At 43.9% G+C, this 19831-nt stretch overlaps 2 protein-coding genes across 2 annotated transcripts; one reads left to right on the top strand and one right to left on the bottom strand.

Annotated features, from left to right (window-relative positions):
• Window positions 1-722: 722 nt before the first annotated feature.
• Window positions 723-9480, top strand: dbi (diazepam binding inhibitor (GABA receptor modulator, acyl-CoA binding protein)). Its single transcript, XM_039817484.1, has 4 exons — window positions 723-869; window positions 2147-2264; window positions 4244-4306; window positions 9197-9480. The coding sequence occupies exons 1-4, from the start codon at window positions 855-857 to the stop codon at window positions 9268-9270; spliced, it is 270 nt and encodes an 89-aa protein (XP_039673418.1). The 5' UTR covers window positions 723-854; the 3' UTR covers window positions 9271-9480.
• A 5266-nt stretch (window positions 9481-14746) lies between these two features.
• On the bottom strand, window positions 14747-19761 carry mmadhcb (metabolism of cobalamin associated Db). The gene is made up of 8 exons (XM_039817482.1): window positions 19553-19761; window positions 18644-18691; window positions 18062-18188; window positions 17157-17374; window positions 15845-15947; window positions 15548-15678; window positions 15288-15374; window positions 14747-15151 (listed from the first exon to the last, which is right to left on the bottom strand). Exons 2-8 carry the CDS (start codon window positions 18650-18652, stop codon window positions 14957-14959), a joined length of 870 nt encoding a protein of 289 aa, XP_039673416.1. The 5' UTR covers window positions 18653-18691; window positions 19553-19761; the 3' UTR covers window positions 14747-14956.
• Between the last annotated feature and the right edge of the window lie 70 nt (window positions 19762-19831).

Genomic DNA, 19831 nt, shown 5'->3' with positions numbered 1-19831 from the left:
TTTTTTTTAAAAAAAAAAAAAAAAAAAAATAAAAAATTAAAAAAAAAAAAAAAAAAAAAAAAAAAAAAAAAAAAAAAAAAAAAAAAAAAAAAAAAAAAAAAAAAATTAATACAACATCATAATGCTAGCTGATTCTGCATGAGCCATCACTGGACAATATTCTGCACTATGCATATTTATGTATTACTCTGTGTCACCTCAAACTGTGCAATATTCCATTTCTATTAATTCACACCTTACTCGTCTGTATTTCTGGGTATATATGATGTTTGTTTATATAAGGGTGTTTATAGTGTAAATGATTGTATTGTTACTATTATTAGTATAACTAATTATATTTTTTTCTATTTCTTACAATACTTTGTGTATATTTTTTCCTATGTCTATTTAATGTGTGTTTGTCTTATTCTGATGTGAGTGAATTTGTTTTGAGCTGCTGTAACAAAGGAATTCCCCCAGTGTGGGATTAATAAAGCCTATCTTATCTTATGTTAGATATGTGTGCATATAATGTATACATGGTTGTTTTCTAGCATTGTGGGTTAGTGCTTGTAATTTAAATCCGCTTTATAAAATAAATTGCATAATATTATACAATGGATCCTTAACGATTACGCACCTTAGGCGTGATTGGCTACAATGTTCACGCCAGTGCCGGAGTCAGCCAATAGCATTAAGGGGAGGGCGAGTGCGAGGCGGACCGGGCTCGACCATAGGCCAGAGATTTAATGTGGGGTCGCTCCGGGTCATTCGCCCCATTCGCCCGGGTACGGCAGCAGTTGCATGCTGGGAACTTCGGTGGACTTTAAATTCCCCAACCATCCCAGTCCGCCTAGTCAGATTCCTCTCTAACCATGGCGGAGCTCCAGGTAAGGCTCGAGTTGTTGAAGCAGTTACCGTTAGTTAACACTCCGTTATAAACCCGACACAGGTCTCTACTTCTCCTGCGGCCCAGAGGAAGCTGCTAGCGTTAGCTGTTGCTAGAGCGTTAGCTATTGTCAAAGAACTTAGACCGGCTTTGCTATTGTTAAGCGAGCCCCGGGGCGTGTTTCCGTGTCCTGATCCGTGAACAGAGGCGTGTTCTGGTTGCCTAACCTCCACTCGGAGCAGCTGCTGGTCGACTGGATGTTCTTTGGCCGTTAGCTAGCGTTAGCTAGAGTTAGATAGCTAGCTACTTTGGTGAATGAGACATGCTAGTTTTTGATAGTGTGATAGGACTTGGCAGTGCGCCCTTAACCTTCTCTCCGCGAGGCATCTGTGCACGAACGTTACCGTTAATAGGACAGCTTGACTTTGGTTGGGAAGATGTGAATATCGAATACCGTTAGTACTGTGAGTTTAAACGGTGCGTGGCTCTTCGTGCGTGTTGACATCATGTTGGAGGGTTGCAGTCCTATCGGGTCAGCTGACAGTCCAGAGTCTGACACGTGCAGGCCGGCCCTGGCCTTTGCCCTACATGGGTCGTCCTGTACATTTAGGATTTCTATTGGCCATTTAGCAGCTTTCCTCACAGACAGCACTACTTTTGGTTTGGTTACATCTCTGTGAAAGGTGACAAGTTATCTAGCTAGTGAATTATCTTTATTCACATCACTACCTGTAGTGCTTCTCTTAATGAGCAATGCAGTAAGCATTATTTTATTATTATTTTGGCGCTGATTAACCGAAAGCTTCATTCTCTTTTAGGGATGTAACAATACGATTCAAGATTTTAAGTTCCTGATACGATTTACTCACGATTTTTTTTAACAGAATGCATGACTGAAAAATATTATTTTGCTATTTGTATAATCTGTGGTAAACAGCAGATGTGCCCTATTTTAAAAGTGCAACTGAAATAGTTTTTTTTAATTTATTTGTTTATCTTAAATAACAAAATGAATTAAAGATTAGTGTTCCAAATGATTTCTGCGTAACACTTGGTTGTGCCATGGTGTGTTACGGAGAGTTAGTGGTGGTTATTAACTGTGTAGAACTCTGAGAGAAGAAGAAGAAGGCAGTAATCGTCACCCAGCAGCCGTCAACACTAACTCCTCACGTTATCATCAGTAACTCTCTGCAGGCTACGGTTATCACAGTTCACATGCAAATAATCCCAATGTTATCCATGAGGCGATTCTGACCCCTGATTGTCTCTGGCCGGCAGGCTAAGTTTGATGCTGCAGCAGCTGATGTGAAGCAGCTGAAGGCCAAGCCGGCCGATGAAGAGATGCTGCAGGTCTACTCGCTGTTCAAGCAGGCCACTGTCGGGGATGTCAACACAGGTGAGGAAGCTCTCTGAACACAGCGTCTCACACGGGACTCTGAACACAGCGTCTCACTCTCACACAGGACTCTGAACACAGCGTCTCACTCTCGCACGGGATCTGAACACAGCGTCTCACTCTCTCACGGGACTCTGAACACAGCGTCTCACTCTCACACGGGACTGTGAAGTTGTGTCTAACTATGTGAGACTAGCGTCTAGCAACATTGTTGTGGATGCTGCTGTCTTGCGGGAGATGACTCACTCCAGTATTTTGAATTTGTACTGCAGTAACCATTTTAAACACTAGTTGTCAGTATTGCATATTGCACCTTTTAAGTAATAAATAATCCATCGTCCTTGCCAAGAAAGTTGGTAAAATACATATAATTCAATGCATTCTGCTATATTTTTATTATTATATACAGTGGGGCACCAGCTGTATATGCCACCAGTTGTGCAAGTTCTCCCACTTAAGAAGATGAGAGAGGCCTGTCATTTTCACCATAGGTTCACTTCAACTATGAGAGACAAAATGAGAAAAAGAAATCCGGAAAATCACATTGTAGGATTTTTAATGAATTTATTTGCAAATTATGGTGGAAAATAAGTATTTGGTCAATAACAAAAGTTCATCTCAATACTTTGTTATATACCCTTTGTTGGCAATGACAGAGGTCAAATGTTTTCTGTGAGTCTTCACAAAGTTTTCACACGCTGTTGCTGGTATTTTGGCCCATTCCTCCATGCAGATCTCCTCTAGAGCAGTGACGTTTTGAGGCTGTCGCTGGGCAACACGGACTTTCAACTCCCTCCAAAGATTTTCTATGGGGTTGAGATCTGGAGACTGGCTAGGCCACTCCAGGACCTTGAAATGCTTCTTACGAAGCCACTCCTTCGTTGCCCGGGCGGTGTGTTTGGGATCGTTGTCTTGCTGAAAGACCCAGCCACGTTTCATCTTCAGTGCCCTTGCTGACGGAAGGAGGTTTTCACTCAAAATCTCACGATACATGGCCCCATTCATTCTTTCCTTTACACGGATCAGTCGTCCTGGTCCCTTTGCAGAAAACAGCCCCAAAGCATGATGTTTCCACCCCCATGCTTCACAGTAGGTATGGTGTTCTTTGGATGCAACTCAGCATTCTTTCTCCTCCAAACACGACGAGTTGAGTTTTTACCAAAAAGTTCTATTTCGGTTTCATCTGACCATATGACATTCTCCCAATCCTCTTCTGGATCATCCAAATGCTCTCTAGCAAACTTCCGACAGGCCCGGACATGTACTGGCTTAAGCAGGGGGACACGTCTGGCACTGCAGGATTTGAGTCCCTGGCGGCGTAGTGTGTTACTGATGGTAGCCTTTACTTTGGTCCCAGCTCTCTGTAGGTAATTCACTAGGTCCCACCGTGTGGTTCTGGGATTTTTGCTCACCGTTCTTGTGATCATTTTGACCCCACGGGGTGAGATCTTGCGTGGAGCCCCAGATCGAGGGAGATTATCCGTGGTCTTGTATGTCTTCCATTTTCTAATAATTGCTCCCACAGTTGATTTCTTCACACCAAGCTGCTTACCTATTGCAGATTCAGTCTTCCCAGCCTGGTGCAGGTCTACAATTTTGTTTCTGGTGTGACGTGAAAACCTGCAGCCTACTGATTGGTCGGAGAGAATCTTAATCACGAATTCCTGCGTCATCATTGGAAGCGACAGACTGGGGGTGTCCTAAAACAAGCAGTGTTTTTTTTTATTTATTATTTTTTTAATAATACACACCTTCGACATTCTGTGTGTGTCACGGCACTTTCCTGCGGCGTCGCTATGACAACCAGCCACGCTTGCCTTGTGCATGAGGCGGTACTGAATCTGCAATGGAGAATGGAGGACGGGGCGCCGCGGCCGACTAGAGTCGAGCAGCTAATGGAGAAACGCTATTTGACTTCCTGTACATAAGCTCTTTGCTAACGTGTAGTTTCCTTTGCTCCCATGTGTCTGTCTGTGCAGGTCGTCCAGGGATGTTGGATTTCACCGGGAAAGCCAAATGGGATGCCTGGGAGAAGCAGAAAGGTACATGTTGAGTCCTGTAGGTGGTGTGGGTGTGGGTGGGCTGTTTGAAGGTTTGGATTCACATTCTTAAGTTAAGGTAACAAAGACAAGGTAGTACAAATGTGTGCATTTCGTGGTTACCTGATCAGCAAGTGCTGCAGGTCTCCTTGTGTTCCCCCTTAAAGCTGGGGAGTTCACACATGTAATCACACATGTACGGGTGAGAGATTAAAGCCGTCCAGGCTTTACACGGGAACTTTATGCTTTACATGTTGTTTGCTTTCATCTGTCAAAGTAACCTGAGTGAAGGTAAATCAGACTAAGAAAGATGTTAAGCACAAACACAGGAACACACAAGCACACCCTTTAAGACCTTTGTACCCCAGAGGGGGGTGGGGGGCAGTGTGGCAGCCCATATTCCAGCATTCACACATCATACCACTCCCTAAGAAACCACGCCCCAAGGAGTGCACTGACTCTCGACCTGTGGCCCTTCTGTGTTAATGAAGAGCTTGGAACGAGTCCTCTCTCTCACACTCTCTCGGTCTGTACAGAATAAAATGGACCCGTATCAGTTTGCATACTGGTGACGCTGTGGCTACACTCTTGTTTCTCGCATTTTGTTTCGACCTCTCAATGCACAGAAAATGAAACCATATGCCAGCGTGCTTTTCATTGACTTCTCTGCATTCAACCCAATACAGCCGGACATACTGCGCTCTAAAATGCATCAGATGGAGATAAACCCAAATCTCATCCATTGGTACTACTCCTTTCTCATCAATAGGCAACAGCTGGTTCGGGTTAACAACATCTACTCCCTAAAAGGTTCAGTGTTGTGACTGTAATCCTCTCCTAATAAATTACAATCATTATTACATGTCATTTAGTTGACCCTTTTATCCAAAGCGACTTACAATTGCCATATATGTCAGAGGTCACACACCTCCGGAGCAACTAGGTGTAAGTGTCTTTCTCAGGGACACATTGGTTGATGTACCGCAGTGGGAATTGAACCCAGATCTCCCACACCAAAGGCATGTGTTGAATCCACTGCACCGCCACCACCATAAACACTCTCAAAACAGAGATCATCTTGGGAGCCACACAAGACACCCATGTTGTTCCATTCACAGTTCACAATCAACCCATAAAGCAAACCTCCTCATTCAAATATCTGGGGGTGAACTTAGACAGAGCATTGTCCTGGACCCACCATGTGGGGGTTAAATATAAAAATTCCATAATGTTCAAACAACGTAAAATACGCCCCTAAACTTAAAAAAACAAAAATATTAACCGCAACTGAGCCGGCGAAGTGGGCGCGTCTCCCCCGGGCAACGCGGCCCAAGAAACATAGGTAATCTACACGTACAGGACGAACTGTATGCATCGGCGAAGTCACTAAGTTTGCGGCGAGCGGCGAAAAAGCTACAGCGGGGCAGCGACCGTCTCGGCTGCAGGATCTGGACCAGTGCCCGTTAAAATTACATGTAACGCTTAAATACATACAGAAATAAATAGTGAAATAGCTGGACATTATTGTTAAACTTCACCTTGAACAAACTCTTAGTCAGAAGGGTGAAGTTTCGTTTACTCAGATCTGTGAACCGATCATAATAAATTTTTTGTTTTGTATCAATAGTTCATCTTAGTTTACTTAATAACAGTATCAAGTGGAAGAATGACTAAACAGGCTTACAGCATGGGCATTACATTGAACAAATAGATTATATTAATATCAAAACTTAATTATTTGGAACGAATCACAAATAGCCTATGACTATGATTTCAAAAAGTTACTCCTGTTATACAGTATTTAGGTTTACATTTTATTGTTATTTGAACAGCTGAGATTTAATCATGAACCAGGTGAAAAACGGTTAATATTATTTTGCAATGTTTCTATGAAACTACTTGTGACATGTCATATTGATTTGGGCTTGACTGAACATTTGCTCTCCGCGAAAAATATCGGATATATATGTATATCGATATTCAGCCAAAATATATCGGGATATGACTTTTTGGTCCATATCGCCCAGCCCTAGTTTCATCTGCGATAAAGTTCAACAGAGGATCTACTTTTTAAGGAGACTTCGGTCATTTGGAGCCAGTGAGGAAATCCTCAACCTATTCTTCTGCTCCACCATTCAAAGGGTCCTGCAGTACGGGGGTCCAGTCTGGTTCAGTGGCCTCCCAGTCAAACTGAAAACCAGGTGTCTCATTTATAAAACGTGCGTAGGATCCTTACTATAAGTGTACGTGCGCCCGAAAGCCCAAATTGGCGTACGACGACAAAAAGTCAGATTTATAAAACCATGTGTACGCACACCTGTAAGCAATGTTCCCTTTATAAATCACAGATTGACTACAAGCGTGCGTACGTGGATCAGCCTCTTATCCCGCCCTGTACACGCCCATTTTTAAACATAAATTGTCAATGTAAAGCACCTCGTGAATGCTGATCAGTATGTTAATGACCCTGGCAGTTGTTCTTTCGTTACACCGAATCAATGACGACTGGCGGAGAAAAAGCAGAAAAACTCTGACGCTCGGGAATTGCTGCCAGTGTAGGGAAACCGGATCTATAGACTACCTTTATTAATAATATCTTCCAAAACGGCAGGTATTACGGCAATCAGGGACAGCTTCAATATATACCAGACCTACTGTATATGATAAGATTGATAAGAACTATAAATTATATCCAAACAAGCCTTAGTGATAAAGGTGAAAGTTATATATAATATTTTTTTACAAAAACACTTGGCTGTCTGACATTTCCCTCTGGAAACAGCCGGTTGCCCCTTTAAGGGCGAGTACCTGTATTTGGACCGGGTTCTGGTGCGTTGCCCTCTCTACTGGACCCAATTCAGTACATAGATCCAAGAGCGCAGCTTTAGAAAATCTAAATTGGCATATTAGCCAGTCATCGTCATGGTCCCTGAAGTTTCTCTCCTGATTCTTCCATTAGGGGTTAGTCCTCCTGCAGGGCCAGCAGTGCTATCATGCAGCATTACGCACAGGGATCACCGCAGTATTTATATGTTTACAACAATTCGAGTGATTGTTAACACCTCCCTAAAATCACAGCACTAACTAGTGGTATCCCTCACCCCGAGATACAACTTGAAGATGAAAGAAAGTGTAACAGGAAAACACACTTTTCTTCATTCAAGTTTTGTTATGAACAGTATTAAAGTTCGGACTGATAACAAGGACATTAGGTGTAACGATTGCGCGAGAGCTTAATGGCTGTATTTCCAGACTTTGATATTTGATGATATATGCACAGCATTAAAGACAGATATTTAGTTATTTACGCTGTGTTCTGCCGTTATCTAAAGCTAGGGTATTTGATGCTATCCTGTATTCCATGCAGTCGGGCCATCTCCTCCTCCTGCGCTCCGTAGCGGACAATGTGACGGTGAGACAGCGCTGATTAAACATTAAGAACATTTTTTTATTAAAGGTTTGAGTTGGAGGTGTTTATGGAACAGTTATCACTCAGTACAAGCACAAATAACACATGGTATGATATGGAGTGAAAACAATGTGCGCGAGGCATCAATACTTGAAAATATTACGAGTAATTATTCCCATTTACTCTCTGCAGTCTGACATCAGTTCACCACCTCACCATCTGCGTCACCAATTCCTATTTTGTCTCCAAAATGTGCGTACGCATGGTTTAGAATTTGCGGGAGGACCGCACATTCTCCCATCAAGTCTGTTTTTTATAAATCACAACCTTTGCGTGGGAAGTGACGTATGCACGTTTTCAGCCCCGTTTTGTGCGTACGCCACGTTTATAAATGAGACCCCAGGTTACTACGGCTTCTGGGGATCTGCTCCGAGTCTGTGGAAAATGCCTTCCTTAAAGGACAGTTCCAGCGCAAAATGAACCCAGGGGTTAATCACATATGTGTACCGAGTCAGCCGTTCTCTGGGACATGTTTTCATGCTAATCCAACGTGTCTCTAGCTTGAAACAAGCTAGCGCAATCCGACCTGCTGCCCTTTGCTGCGTGTCATCCCCCATCTCTCTCCCCCTTTCATATCTATCCACTGTCAATGTCTAAATAAAGGGAAAAGCCCCAAAAATGTCTTTAAAAAAAAAAAAAAAAAAAAAGATATAAAGACCGTAGCGTTCATGTTTACATGCAGGTGCCATCTTGGGAAATGGTCATTACCAGTCAAACGCCGTGTTTGAGCTGTTACTCGTTGGTGTGTGTGTGTGTGTGTGTGCGCACTTGTGTCACATGTGGGTGAACATACAGATACCTGTTTTTATGTTTGTGTGTTTTTTAATGTTACCGGTTGACTGTTGGAGCAGACGATGCAAGAAAGGTTTGTGTGAAGAGACAGTTTTATCTTACATACATACATACATACATACATACATACATACATACATACATACATACATACATACATACATACATACATACATACATACATACAAACAAACAATATATGTGTGTGTGTTCCAGTAGATTTCAGTTTGGAGAAGCAGACAGGAGAACCAAAACAGAAGTTAATCATCGTGTTTCTGTGGACGGGGGCAGCAGCTAAACATGCTTTAGACACCTAAAAACATCTGGATCAGTTCATATATTAATATCAATATATTCAGCACTTTACCTTTCCTTTTCACAGAAGTCTCCTGAAGAGCTGAGAAGTCTGACACCTTTTCTGGCTCTGTCTCCACAGTCAACGGCATTATGTCGTTGCTGTCCTCATCATTTTAAGGGATAAACAGATATGAAGATTTTGGCCAATACGATGACCGATATTAACCTGGCTGTATGGCCGATAACTGACGCCGATAGGATCTGTAGAAACCACAAAAAATGCATTATGTACGAATAAACCTGAATGTTTTATTTTTATTTGTATTCCCTATCAGGCAAGAGCAAAGAGGACGCCATGGCGGAGTACGTCAGCCTGGTGGAGCAGCTGAAGGAGAAGTATGGAATCTAAAGTCCCGTGATGTCCGCGGGTCCGAGAGCAGCACCACGCCGGGAAACGCCTTAAAGCCAGCTACGTGTCCTTCCACATCCGAGACGGGGGGGAGTGGGGGGGCTGCTGAAGAACCACTAAGTGTCCTCCACCAGAGTAGCATCGTATTTCAACCATCGTATCTGCACAGAATCCTGCCATTTCAATATAAAAAAAATCTTTCTACTCAAAGTGTTGTTTGGTCTACTCTAAATGTAGTAATGTTCTAGTTGCACATATAATGTAAGCATTATTTACATGTCATATAATGTTAGCATTATTAACATGTCATATGATGTAAACGTTAACATGTCATATACTGGTGAAACTCGGAAAATTTGAATATCGTGCAAAAGTTCATTTATTTCAGTAATTAAACTTAAAAGTTGAAACTAATATATTCTTATAGACTCATTACATGCAAAGCGAGATATTTCAAGCCTTTGTTATAATTTTGATGAGTATGGCTAACAGTTTATAAAAAAAAAAAATTCTAAATCTCAGAAAATTTGAATATTTTGAAAAAGTTCAATATAGACCTGTTTTTCAAAGTTGACATGTCATAGTAGGAAAAGCACAGGTGTATTCAAAGCCATTACTGATGGCTGCATTCCACTTAGGAGAGGTCCTGGTATTAAACCATTACTGATGGCTGCATTCCACTTAGGAGAGGTCCTGGTATTAAACCATTACTGATGGCTACATTCCACTTAGGAGAGACCCTGGTATTAAACCATTACTGATGGCTGCATTCCACTTAGGAGAGGCCCTGGTATTAAACCATTACTGATGGCTGCATTCCACTTAGGAGAGGTCCTGGTATTAAACCATTACTGATGGCTGCATTCCACTTAGGAGAGACCCTGGTATTAAACCATTACTGATGGCTGCATTCCACTTAGGAGAGGTCCTGGTATTAAACCATTACTGATGGCTGCATTCCACTTAGGAGAGGTCCTGGTATTAAACCATTACTGATGGCTGCATTCCACTTAGGAGAGACCCTGGTATTAAACCATTACTGATGGCTGCATTCCACTTAGGAGAGGTCCTGGTATTAAACCATTACTGATGGCTGCATTCCACTTAGGAGAGGTCCTGGTATTAAACCATTACTGATGGCTGCATTCCACTTAGGAGAGGTCCTGGTATTAAACCATTACTGATGGCTGCATTCCACTTAGGAGAGGTCCTGGTATTAAACCATTACTGATGGCTGCATTCCACTTAGGAGAGGTCCTGGTATTGGGCATGCTGACTCACTGAAATATCTTACTGGGACACTTGATGGAACTGAGCCATCATTAAGGTTATCTATTTCAGCTTTTCCTACTATGACAAGTCAAAATGTCTGCTGTGAAAAAAGGGCCATTGTAGGCTCAAAGTGTCCCACTGTAATCCGCTAATTAATCCAGAACACCTGCATAGGGTCCCTGAGCCTTTAAATGGTCTCTCAGTCTGGTTCAGTCATGGGGAAGGCTGCTGACCTCACGGTTGTGCAGAAAAACCCTCATTGACCCCCCTCCACGAGGAGGGAAAGCCTCAAAGGGTCATTGTAAAAGAAGTTGGATGTTCTCAAAGTGCCTTGAACCTGTAATTGTTCGTCCTCTGTCACTAACAGACAAGTTCACAAACTCTCATTTGAAACACCAAAATTGATTTAAAAAAAAATATATATATATGATAATATTATTATCATTTTTAGGGGGACTAAGATGAAATTTAGGGGGGCTTGAGCCCCACTTAAAAGGGTGTAAAATCGTCCATGGTGTCCTCGTTGACTTACAGAATAAAGATTAACATACGATTAAAAAAAGATGAAATATAATTAGGACCCCCCCCATTAAAAATGACATGCTACATCTCAAGGGGTTCTCCTTTCCAAAAACTCAAACTGTAAAGACAACGTGGGGAAGTATAGCAGTCTGGCTGGCTTGATGAGGGGGGAACATTAAAAAATAAATAAAAAAATTTTTGCCCAAATAAAAAAAAAAATGCTTTTTCTCCCCCCCCCCCCACCCCCATTTTCACCAAATAAAATATATTTTTTTTTATTTTATAAAAAAAACCATTTTTTTTTTTTTTTTTTTTTTTAAACTATAAAAAACTAACCACAAAAAAACCTTACTTAACAAAGTATCAGTAATGTGTGTCACTGATTACCTGTTCATTTAAAACACCTGTGCTGTGATACCTCTCACCATATAACCAAGCTATCCTATACTACACCCTAGTGGTCAGAATGTATATTACAGACATTTAATGAACAAGAAACAATAATTCAATTGGCTCCTACAGATCCAGGGTTCAAAATTAGCACCATCTACCAGCCAAATGCTGGTAAAATATACAGGTGGCTGGTAGATTTACTTCACTCACCAGCCAAAAATTCAATGGTAATCTATTGAGTGGCTGGTAAAATTTGAACATTCACTAGTCATTTGGCTGGTGAACGAAAAAGTTAATTTTGAACCCTTGATACAACAGATCCCCAAGCATATGTCAACTGCCCATTAGGCTACTAACTCACCTCAGAGAGCCACTAGGTGGCGCTTCAGCTGAAGATTGTTGCTAAAAACCACGAATTCTGTGACCAACTTGAACAAGAACTAACAGAATTGTTAAAGATCAACAGACCCTCTGTGGATGATGCTTGGATACTTGATGTTCAATAAAAGCTTTCATTAGAAATAAGGCCGTTGGATATTCATCTAGGATGAACAAAGAACAGCTTAAAGAATAAAAGAACTAGAAAATGTAACATCAGACCGGGAACCATCTCAGTGTAACTCGGAGCAAACAGCAGATGAAACAAATCAAATGACAAGTGATACAGAGAGCTGAATCTGTTATAGACATAACTACACTCTATTATTATTTTGTATGGCAATCATCCTCGTTGTCTTTTGTCTCTGTGTGGGAACATTTCCAGAACATATATTTTCATCTGAGCGTTATTGGGATTCTGCTGATGTTATTATTACATAATCAAAGACAACTCAGGCCGCCTATGGTAGAGAGGAAATATAATGGGGACTGGAATTCCTCAGCCATGTTGGAGCCAGTTGATTATCAAGCTGTTGTTTGAAGTTGAAAATAGAAAAATAACGTCAAGAGCCGTAGCAGTGTGCCGGTGTTGTCCCCTGCCTGGACTCGGTCCCTCTGATGTGGGCTGTGTCTGGGATGTTTCAGGGCCTCAGCCTTTGGGTGTGTAGCCCCCAGCCAGGACCAGCGCCCAGCTGGAGGTCAGGCCTGCATAGGCTGGTCGGCAGCAGGTTCCATGGATCTCTCCTGTAGTCTGTTCTCTTAATACATCCATGGTGTCATCATGTGTGTGTAAAGAGCTGCAGACAGACAGACAGACAGACAGACAGAGACAGAGACAGAGACAGACTTACACACAGAGAGACAGACAGACAGAGACAGACTTACACACGGAGAGACAGACACAGACAGACTTACACACGGAGAGACAGACAGACAGAGACAGACTTACACACGGAGAGACAGACACAGACAGACAGACTTACACACGGAGAGACAGACAGACAGAGACAGACTTACACACGGAGAGACAGACACAGACAGACAGACTTACACACGGAGAGACAGACAGACAGAGACAGACTTACACACGGAGAGACAGACACAGACAGAGACAGACTTACACACGGAGAGACAGACAGACTTACACACGGAGAGGGAGAGACAGACACAGACAGACAGACTTACACACAGAGAGACAGAGACAGACAGACTTACACACAGAGAGACAGACACATAGGCAGACACTTACACACAGAGACAGACAGATAGACTTACACACAGACAGACTTACACACAGAGAGACAGACACAGACAGACAGACACAGACAAGTCCCCATATCCAGCGTGGACTGGTAGCTGAGAGGTGCCAGTTCACCACCAGGGCACCGCTACGAGGTGACCAAACCCCCAACTGCACAACCTGTTACCACGAGGTGTCGCATGTGACTCGGCAGAGAGCCCGTGGATGAGAGAGTAGCGACTCCAGCGCGCTTGGGGGGGGGGGGAGCAGCCATGCACCTCGAAGCTGGTTTGCCAATAAACATGTAATAAGTAATAAACATGTAATAAGTAATAAAGATGTAATAAGTAATAAACATGTAATAAGTAATAAACATGTAATAAGTAATAAAGATGTAATAAGTAATAAAGATGTAATAAGTAATAAACATGTAATAAGCAGCAGCAGCAGCTCCGGAACGGGCAGGAGAGTGTATCCATGTTCCCAGGGTTCTCGGTTCCCCAGCTCAGTCTCTCCTCTTACTGGGACTTCTAACGGCCCCGACCAGACAGAGACCGCTGGCATGTTGCGCTGCCATGTTTGTTCAGAACGCCTCTCCCCCGACCAGCTGCGTCTTTTTGTTATTCTTGCTAGGCAGCCATCAAATCCCCCGCGCTCAGCCAACCGGTAGTTTGCTGTGAAGCTAAATGACGTCAGGCATTTTAGCAACTTTGAGTTGAAGTTTTTTCAACCGAGCGTTGAGAGTGCTGTGCAATGCAAAAGCAGCGGACAAAAGCCAAAAGCCGGCTCAGGCTGCCAAAAAACGCTCTCTGTCTGATCACCTGCTGCCTGTAGCCTGACTGATGCTATAGTTCTGGAACGCTACGCCCACAAAACTTACACACTTTTCTAGGCTTTAGACTTGGAATGGACTTTTTAATCATTCTAACTGCATTTGAAATGTCCATCTGCCTTTGTTCTTTGCACCCCTGGGAACATAGGGACTACAGCTGCAGGTTTCAAATCCAAGATGTGGCCACATTTGAGCAGTTTTAGATTTCTTTGAGACTTAAAGGGCTACGCCACCGTTTGTTGAAATAGGGCTTATCACGGTCTCCTCTAGCTGTAGATAGGTGGGCCAACGCATTTTTTGTGCATGCATTGTTTTAGTCCGGTGCAACACCGGCAGCACCGCCGCTAGTTAGCTTAGCGTAGTGAATGGAATCCTATGTTGCCGGTTAGCATGTTGTGAGTAAAAGTGAGCCAACAAAAGACCAAAAAACAACCTAATTACTTGCACTGAGACAAAAAATGCATTGGCCCACCTATCTACAGCCAGGGGAGACCGTGATAAGCCCTATTTCAACAAACGGTGGCGTATTCCTTTATCTGTGCAATCTCTCGTCCTCTCAAAAACACATGAACTTTGGAGCAAAGAAAGACAACGTCCACCTCTACTGAACTTTGATCTCCTTCACGTCGCCAGGCCGCGTTCCTGGGCTCAGCCCGTCGGACACCGGTGGCTCCGTTAACCCTTGGGTTATGTGGAGTGACCGCCTTTAGCTCCAGTTGCTGATGTTAGCTACTTTTTGTTATTTTGCCAGAATTTGACCAATGTGGGGGTCACAGCCTGTGACCTCACAGTAAGCTTGTACACAGACCGGCCCAACTGGAAGTGGAGCCAACTCTTACTTAGTTTAGTCAAGAAAGACTTTAATGTGATGACAGCAGCCTTTCAGGATTGGATTGGCATCTATAAATATAACTCAAAATCAACTAATTTACACACACGTTGCAAAGGTAAAACCACTGATGGGAATTACTGAGAATTAGTTACACTGATGAAGCTGCGGTCACCAAATAGTCCGTAGGTGTGTTAACAGTTTGAGTGGCAGCTGGTGTTCAGCTGCCCTGCAGCGTCTTCATGACGGGGCTGCTGGGTGGTGCGTTGGTGAATATTGTCCCCACAAACACGTGTGTCCCCCACACAGAGTGTCGGATCACTCTGCAGCAGCCCAGGTCCTCGATCTGAAAGCCCAGGTGGCGGTAGCGCTCATCCGTCTCAAACAGTGTGTTGTTGGTGTACGAGCCAAAGAACTGGGGAGGGACACACACACACACACACACAAAAAAAAAAAAAAAAAAAAAAAAAAAAAAAAAAAAAAAAAAAAATTACAATTAGTTATCTCATCACATCCATCTCCAGCAAAAGTGAGCGACAGTGGGATCTTACCGCCAGGCCAGAGGATGGCTCGATGAAGTCGGCCCAGAATCCTTCTCTCTGCAGAGCGCAGCAGATCTCCTTCGCTCCATCAACAAACTGCGAAGCAAATAACAACTTAGTCTCGCTGGGTGACGTCAACGGTTAGGGGTTGTGTGGTTGGGATTCACTGTCTTCAGCTCCCCGCGTGTGACAAAAAAATATTTGAAAAAGCCAGCTGTTGCACATGAGCATCCTCGCTGCTCCGTGTGTTCTAACTAACAGCAGCTCACCTTGCCGAGCATGTGTTCCCTCTCCTGTTCCACCTCGGCACTCCACGCCGTCATATCGTTCTGGCTCTTCTGGGTCACCGTGACGACCATCATCCCAGCCGACGGAGCCTCAGGGAACATGGACTGGAAATCTGCTCGGCACGTTACCAGGAAACATCAGGCGTCAGACACAAAGACAGACAATGGACAAACATGTGGATTACAAACAGAGGCACAGTAGCAGCAAAGACACGCTCACAAACCCAGGAAGTCAACACGGCTGTTATGGATGGTTGTGTGACCCGTGCGGTACGGTACCTTGCTTTAGTAGTTCAGGGCACGACTGAACGGCACACTCCAGACTGGAGATGTCAAAGTACTGGTCGGCTGGATTAGGAGACGAGGCTGGCTCATCTTTCTCCTGACACACACACAGAGAGACACACAGACACACACACAGAGAGACACACACACACACACACACACACACACACACACACACACACACAATTTGTTGAGTTGATTAACCCAAAATGCAGATAGAAAGAGGGCTTGCATGCAGCCAAGCTAAGACTGGGATCCCAGATCCCAGATTCTCCACAGGCTGGGGCAGCGGTGTAAAACGGCCCATCTGTGTGACGTCCTGTTGTGTTTTAACACCCCCCCACTGTAGCACAAGTAGACTTTATTTGACACAGTCCCTGTTTTCCCGTCAGATCGTTTAGAGATCTGGACGTGTCCGAGCTCACTCGAAGGCAGCTTTATTTCCCGGAGAAAGAGAGGAGACGGAGAGACTGAGGAAACAGTGGTAATGGGTAATGCTGTGTCCGAAAATAACTTTCTGACTCACCGGCCAAGTTGGCGGGTAGATGAAAAAGATAAAAATCCACCGGCCAAAATATGAATTAAATTTTGTGCATGATAAAAATGTAAATAGTCTATACAATCTGTTTCTAAACAGCTAACTAACTCGTACTAGCTAGTCCTAACTTTGAACCAGCAAGTGGCGTTTTAAGCTCCTCCTTTTTTTCTCTGCTTGTGGAGAGCTACGTGACACGTGGAACTAAACCGGCGGTCCGAGAGCCCAGCAGGCAGACACCCAGCCTACAGCCTGCAGGTGGCGGCGCTGGAGACAGGCTCGGACAGACACGCCGCGGGCCGCTGTGTGGACTCGTGTCGGTCCCGCAGGCGGTTTCAGGAAATCAACACCGGTACAAGCCTACAGCTGTCCGCGGACACGGAGTGCGGAAAGGGTGTCAGAGCCTCCAGGGACGGGTGGACTGAGACTCCTGACACTTTCTTTTGGAAGGCTGGCTGCCAAAAATCGCCACTTACTAGCTAATTAATTAGCCTGAGGTAAACGCTAGCTATCCGTAAACAGAAGTGACGTGGTGGCTGGTGTCTGGTGTGTGCGCCAGTGTGTGTGCGTGTGTGTGTGTGTGGGCCCGCCCCCACGAAGCTCCGACATGCAGACAGCAGAGGAACAGCAGAAAGTAGCTGCACCTTCGCCAAAATGTAGACTATTTTGGTACGAATATTTACTCGCCGTACGGAAAATGTACCCACATTTGGCGACTGGCGAGTGTTAATTTCGGACCCTGGGGGGTAATGTGAATGTTATTGGACTTACTAAGAACTCTGGGATGAACTGGGCCAGAATGAACTCGTGCCTCTCACTGCTGGACGGGGAGGAGAGCACGTCAGGGAGCGTCTTGTGCGCCACGCTCTTTTTCTGCTCGGCTAATCCTCCCAGGTGGCAGTCGAAGCCCACGTTCCCGGGCAGCTGGAAGCGCTGGTCCTGGGGTCCAAACGGCCCCATGCTGTCGTCAGGCCACACCGTCTGCAGCCCTGAGGCATGGAGGGAATGCACAGGACGCATCAGCATGCAGCGTTCACACTTACACATTTACATTTACATTCTACGCCACAACCAACTGCAACTAGGAGTATCACGAGAAGCCATACGTCAGTAGCAAGTCCATGCCAACATTCTGAAACATGACGCTACTCATTTTTCTACAGGACAGCAGGTACCGTGGGTGGTACCGTAGGTACCGGGAGATGCAGTCCTTCCAGACCTGAGGGGGGGCAATATGTACGCCTACAAGTGTTCCAGTCTGTCCCTTCATGCAGAAGAAGACCTCCTCCCAGCACGGAGAACAGTGAGCAGTGCCTCATCTCCATGCATAGCACGCTGCTCCCAAATTTATATCTCCTTACTCTTTACATTTGTACATTATGTAACTTAATCACTAGTTATTATATTACACCCATCTTGAATGTAATTGTTTATAAGGGCATACAACCTTATTTTAATAAGATTTTTTTTTTTTTGTTATTTATTGTTTTACTTATTTCATCTATTTTGAAAAGATCTTTGTTATTTAATTTTGTAGTTATTTAAAAAAAAAGGATTGCACATTTTGTTGTTTGTGTATTTCTTCTTATGAGTTTAGGAGTTTGGGTAAAACTGACCATGGGTTAGCATGCTTTGACAGCTAACGAATGCTGGGATGTGAAGCAGTGGAGGCCTACCCATGTCGGAGGGGGGGGTGGCCGAGATGGACCCAGCAGCAGAGAAGGCTCTGGCTCCAGCCACACGGCGCAGCAACACATGGAACCCTGGGAGATATGTGACCAGCCTGGCTCTGCTGCACAGCACCTGAAAACAGACACACACACACACAGTGCTTCACACAACTCAGTCTTTACAGTCTTCATTTAGACTACACTCACTGATAAACATGGGCTATACTAGAGCCTTGTTACCTACCTCAGTTCCTGTGGTTATCATTATTAATTATCTTTTCAGAGGACCGTTCATGGTACAACAGCTGGCCTGCATTACAATGTACAGGTGTACCTAATAAAGCGGACACTGCCTGTATACAATCAGCTCTGAACTACTCCCAGCCATTTCATGCACTCCTTTCACCATAACTAACATCCGACTGCTGTGTTTGTGTGTATGTGTGTGTGTGTATGTGTGTGTGTGAGTGTAAATGGGGTGAAATTACAGAATTTCCCCCTGGGGATTAATAAAGTAATTCTTCTCCTTTACTCACACACACACACACACACACACACACACACACACACACACACACGCACACTCACCCTGGCCATGGTGGAGGGTCTGCTGTCTTGCAGTGTCCCGGTCGGTTTCTACAGGGCAGAGATAAGCAGTCAGACACTATTTACGAACATTATTATTATATTATTATTATTATTATAACAACATTAATGTTGGAACTCTAACTAGAGCTGTGCGATATGGAGAAAACCAAATATCACAATATTTTTGACCAAATACCTCAATATCGATATTGCAGTGTTGACTAATGGTGCTTTCACAAAATATATACACAATGAGATTTATGATAAATAATCATCAGTAATGTGGATATAATAACTAAGCAGGTAAATGTAAATAATAGAACAGCTAGAACAGTCTGGTAAGTTCAGAAAAGTACATCACTTTACTGTAATGCAGCCTTTAAAACCAGGAAAAGACCCCCTTATGCCATATTGATATTACGATAACCAAAATCTAAGACGATATCTAGTCTCGTATCACGATATCGATATAATATCGATATATTGCCCAGCTCTAACTAACTCTAACCCAGAGTCTCTCTGGGTCTCTCTCTTTCAGTCTACAGAGATCCTACATAACACCAGAATACGGTTCTACCGTCCGGTATGGAACGAAACGTTACGGTGCCACTATATTATGAGATCCAGATTTGTGGCGTCATATAACGTTACTCTGTCTTTAGACAATGCCGCCTGACAGTTAGCGAGTGTCCCAGGCTCCAGCCCACTAACGTTAGCCCAGTCCTTGTCCTGCCCATTGTCCTCCAGCGGTTATCAACCTGACGGGGGCGGCTCATACTGGAGCTGTTACATGTCTGACAACTGGAGACCTCTCACGTAGCTGCCGTTACCGTTCACATGGACGCTAACGCTGGCTAACAGTAACTTACTGTAACTAAGGCTAACAGATGAGCAAGAAAACCAACTTACCTAACGTCAACGTTATAAAGTTCAGAGGAGATGGCACACGATATTAAGCGTTCATTCGCAGACACACCACCTAAATACAGACATTAGACTTCTATCAGATAGCGGCGCGCGGTGTTTTATTACTCTTCAAGATGTTTACGATAAGCGAAATCATTACCGCGACCGTAGCCTCTAACTAAATTCCTCCATGATAGATTCACCTTGAATTTGCGCATGCGCTGTCATGATGGAGGCTCGTCTCTCTGTTTGTGTATCGATGCGCTGGATGGCGCATTACTG

Source organism: Perca fluviatilis, chromosome 12 (genome assembly GCF_010015445.1).
Source record: "Perca fluviatilis chromosome 12, GENO_Pfluv_1.0, whole genome shotgun sequence".
Classification (NCBI taxonomy): Eukaryota; Metazoa; Chordata; class Actinopteri; order Perciformes; family Percidae; genus Perca; species Perca fluviatilis.
The sequence above is the reverse complement of the archived record's forward strand: the minus strand, read 5'-3'. Positions and strand labels throughout refer to the sequence as shown.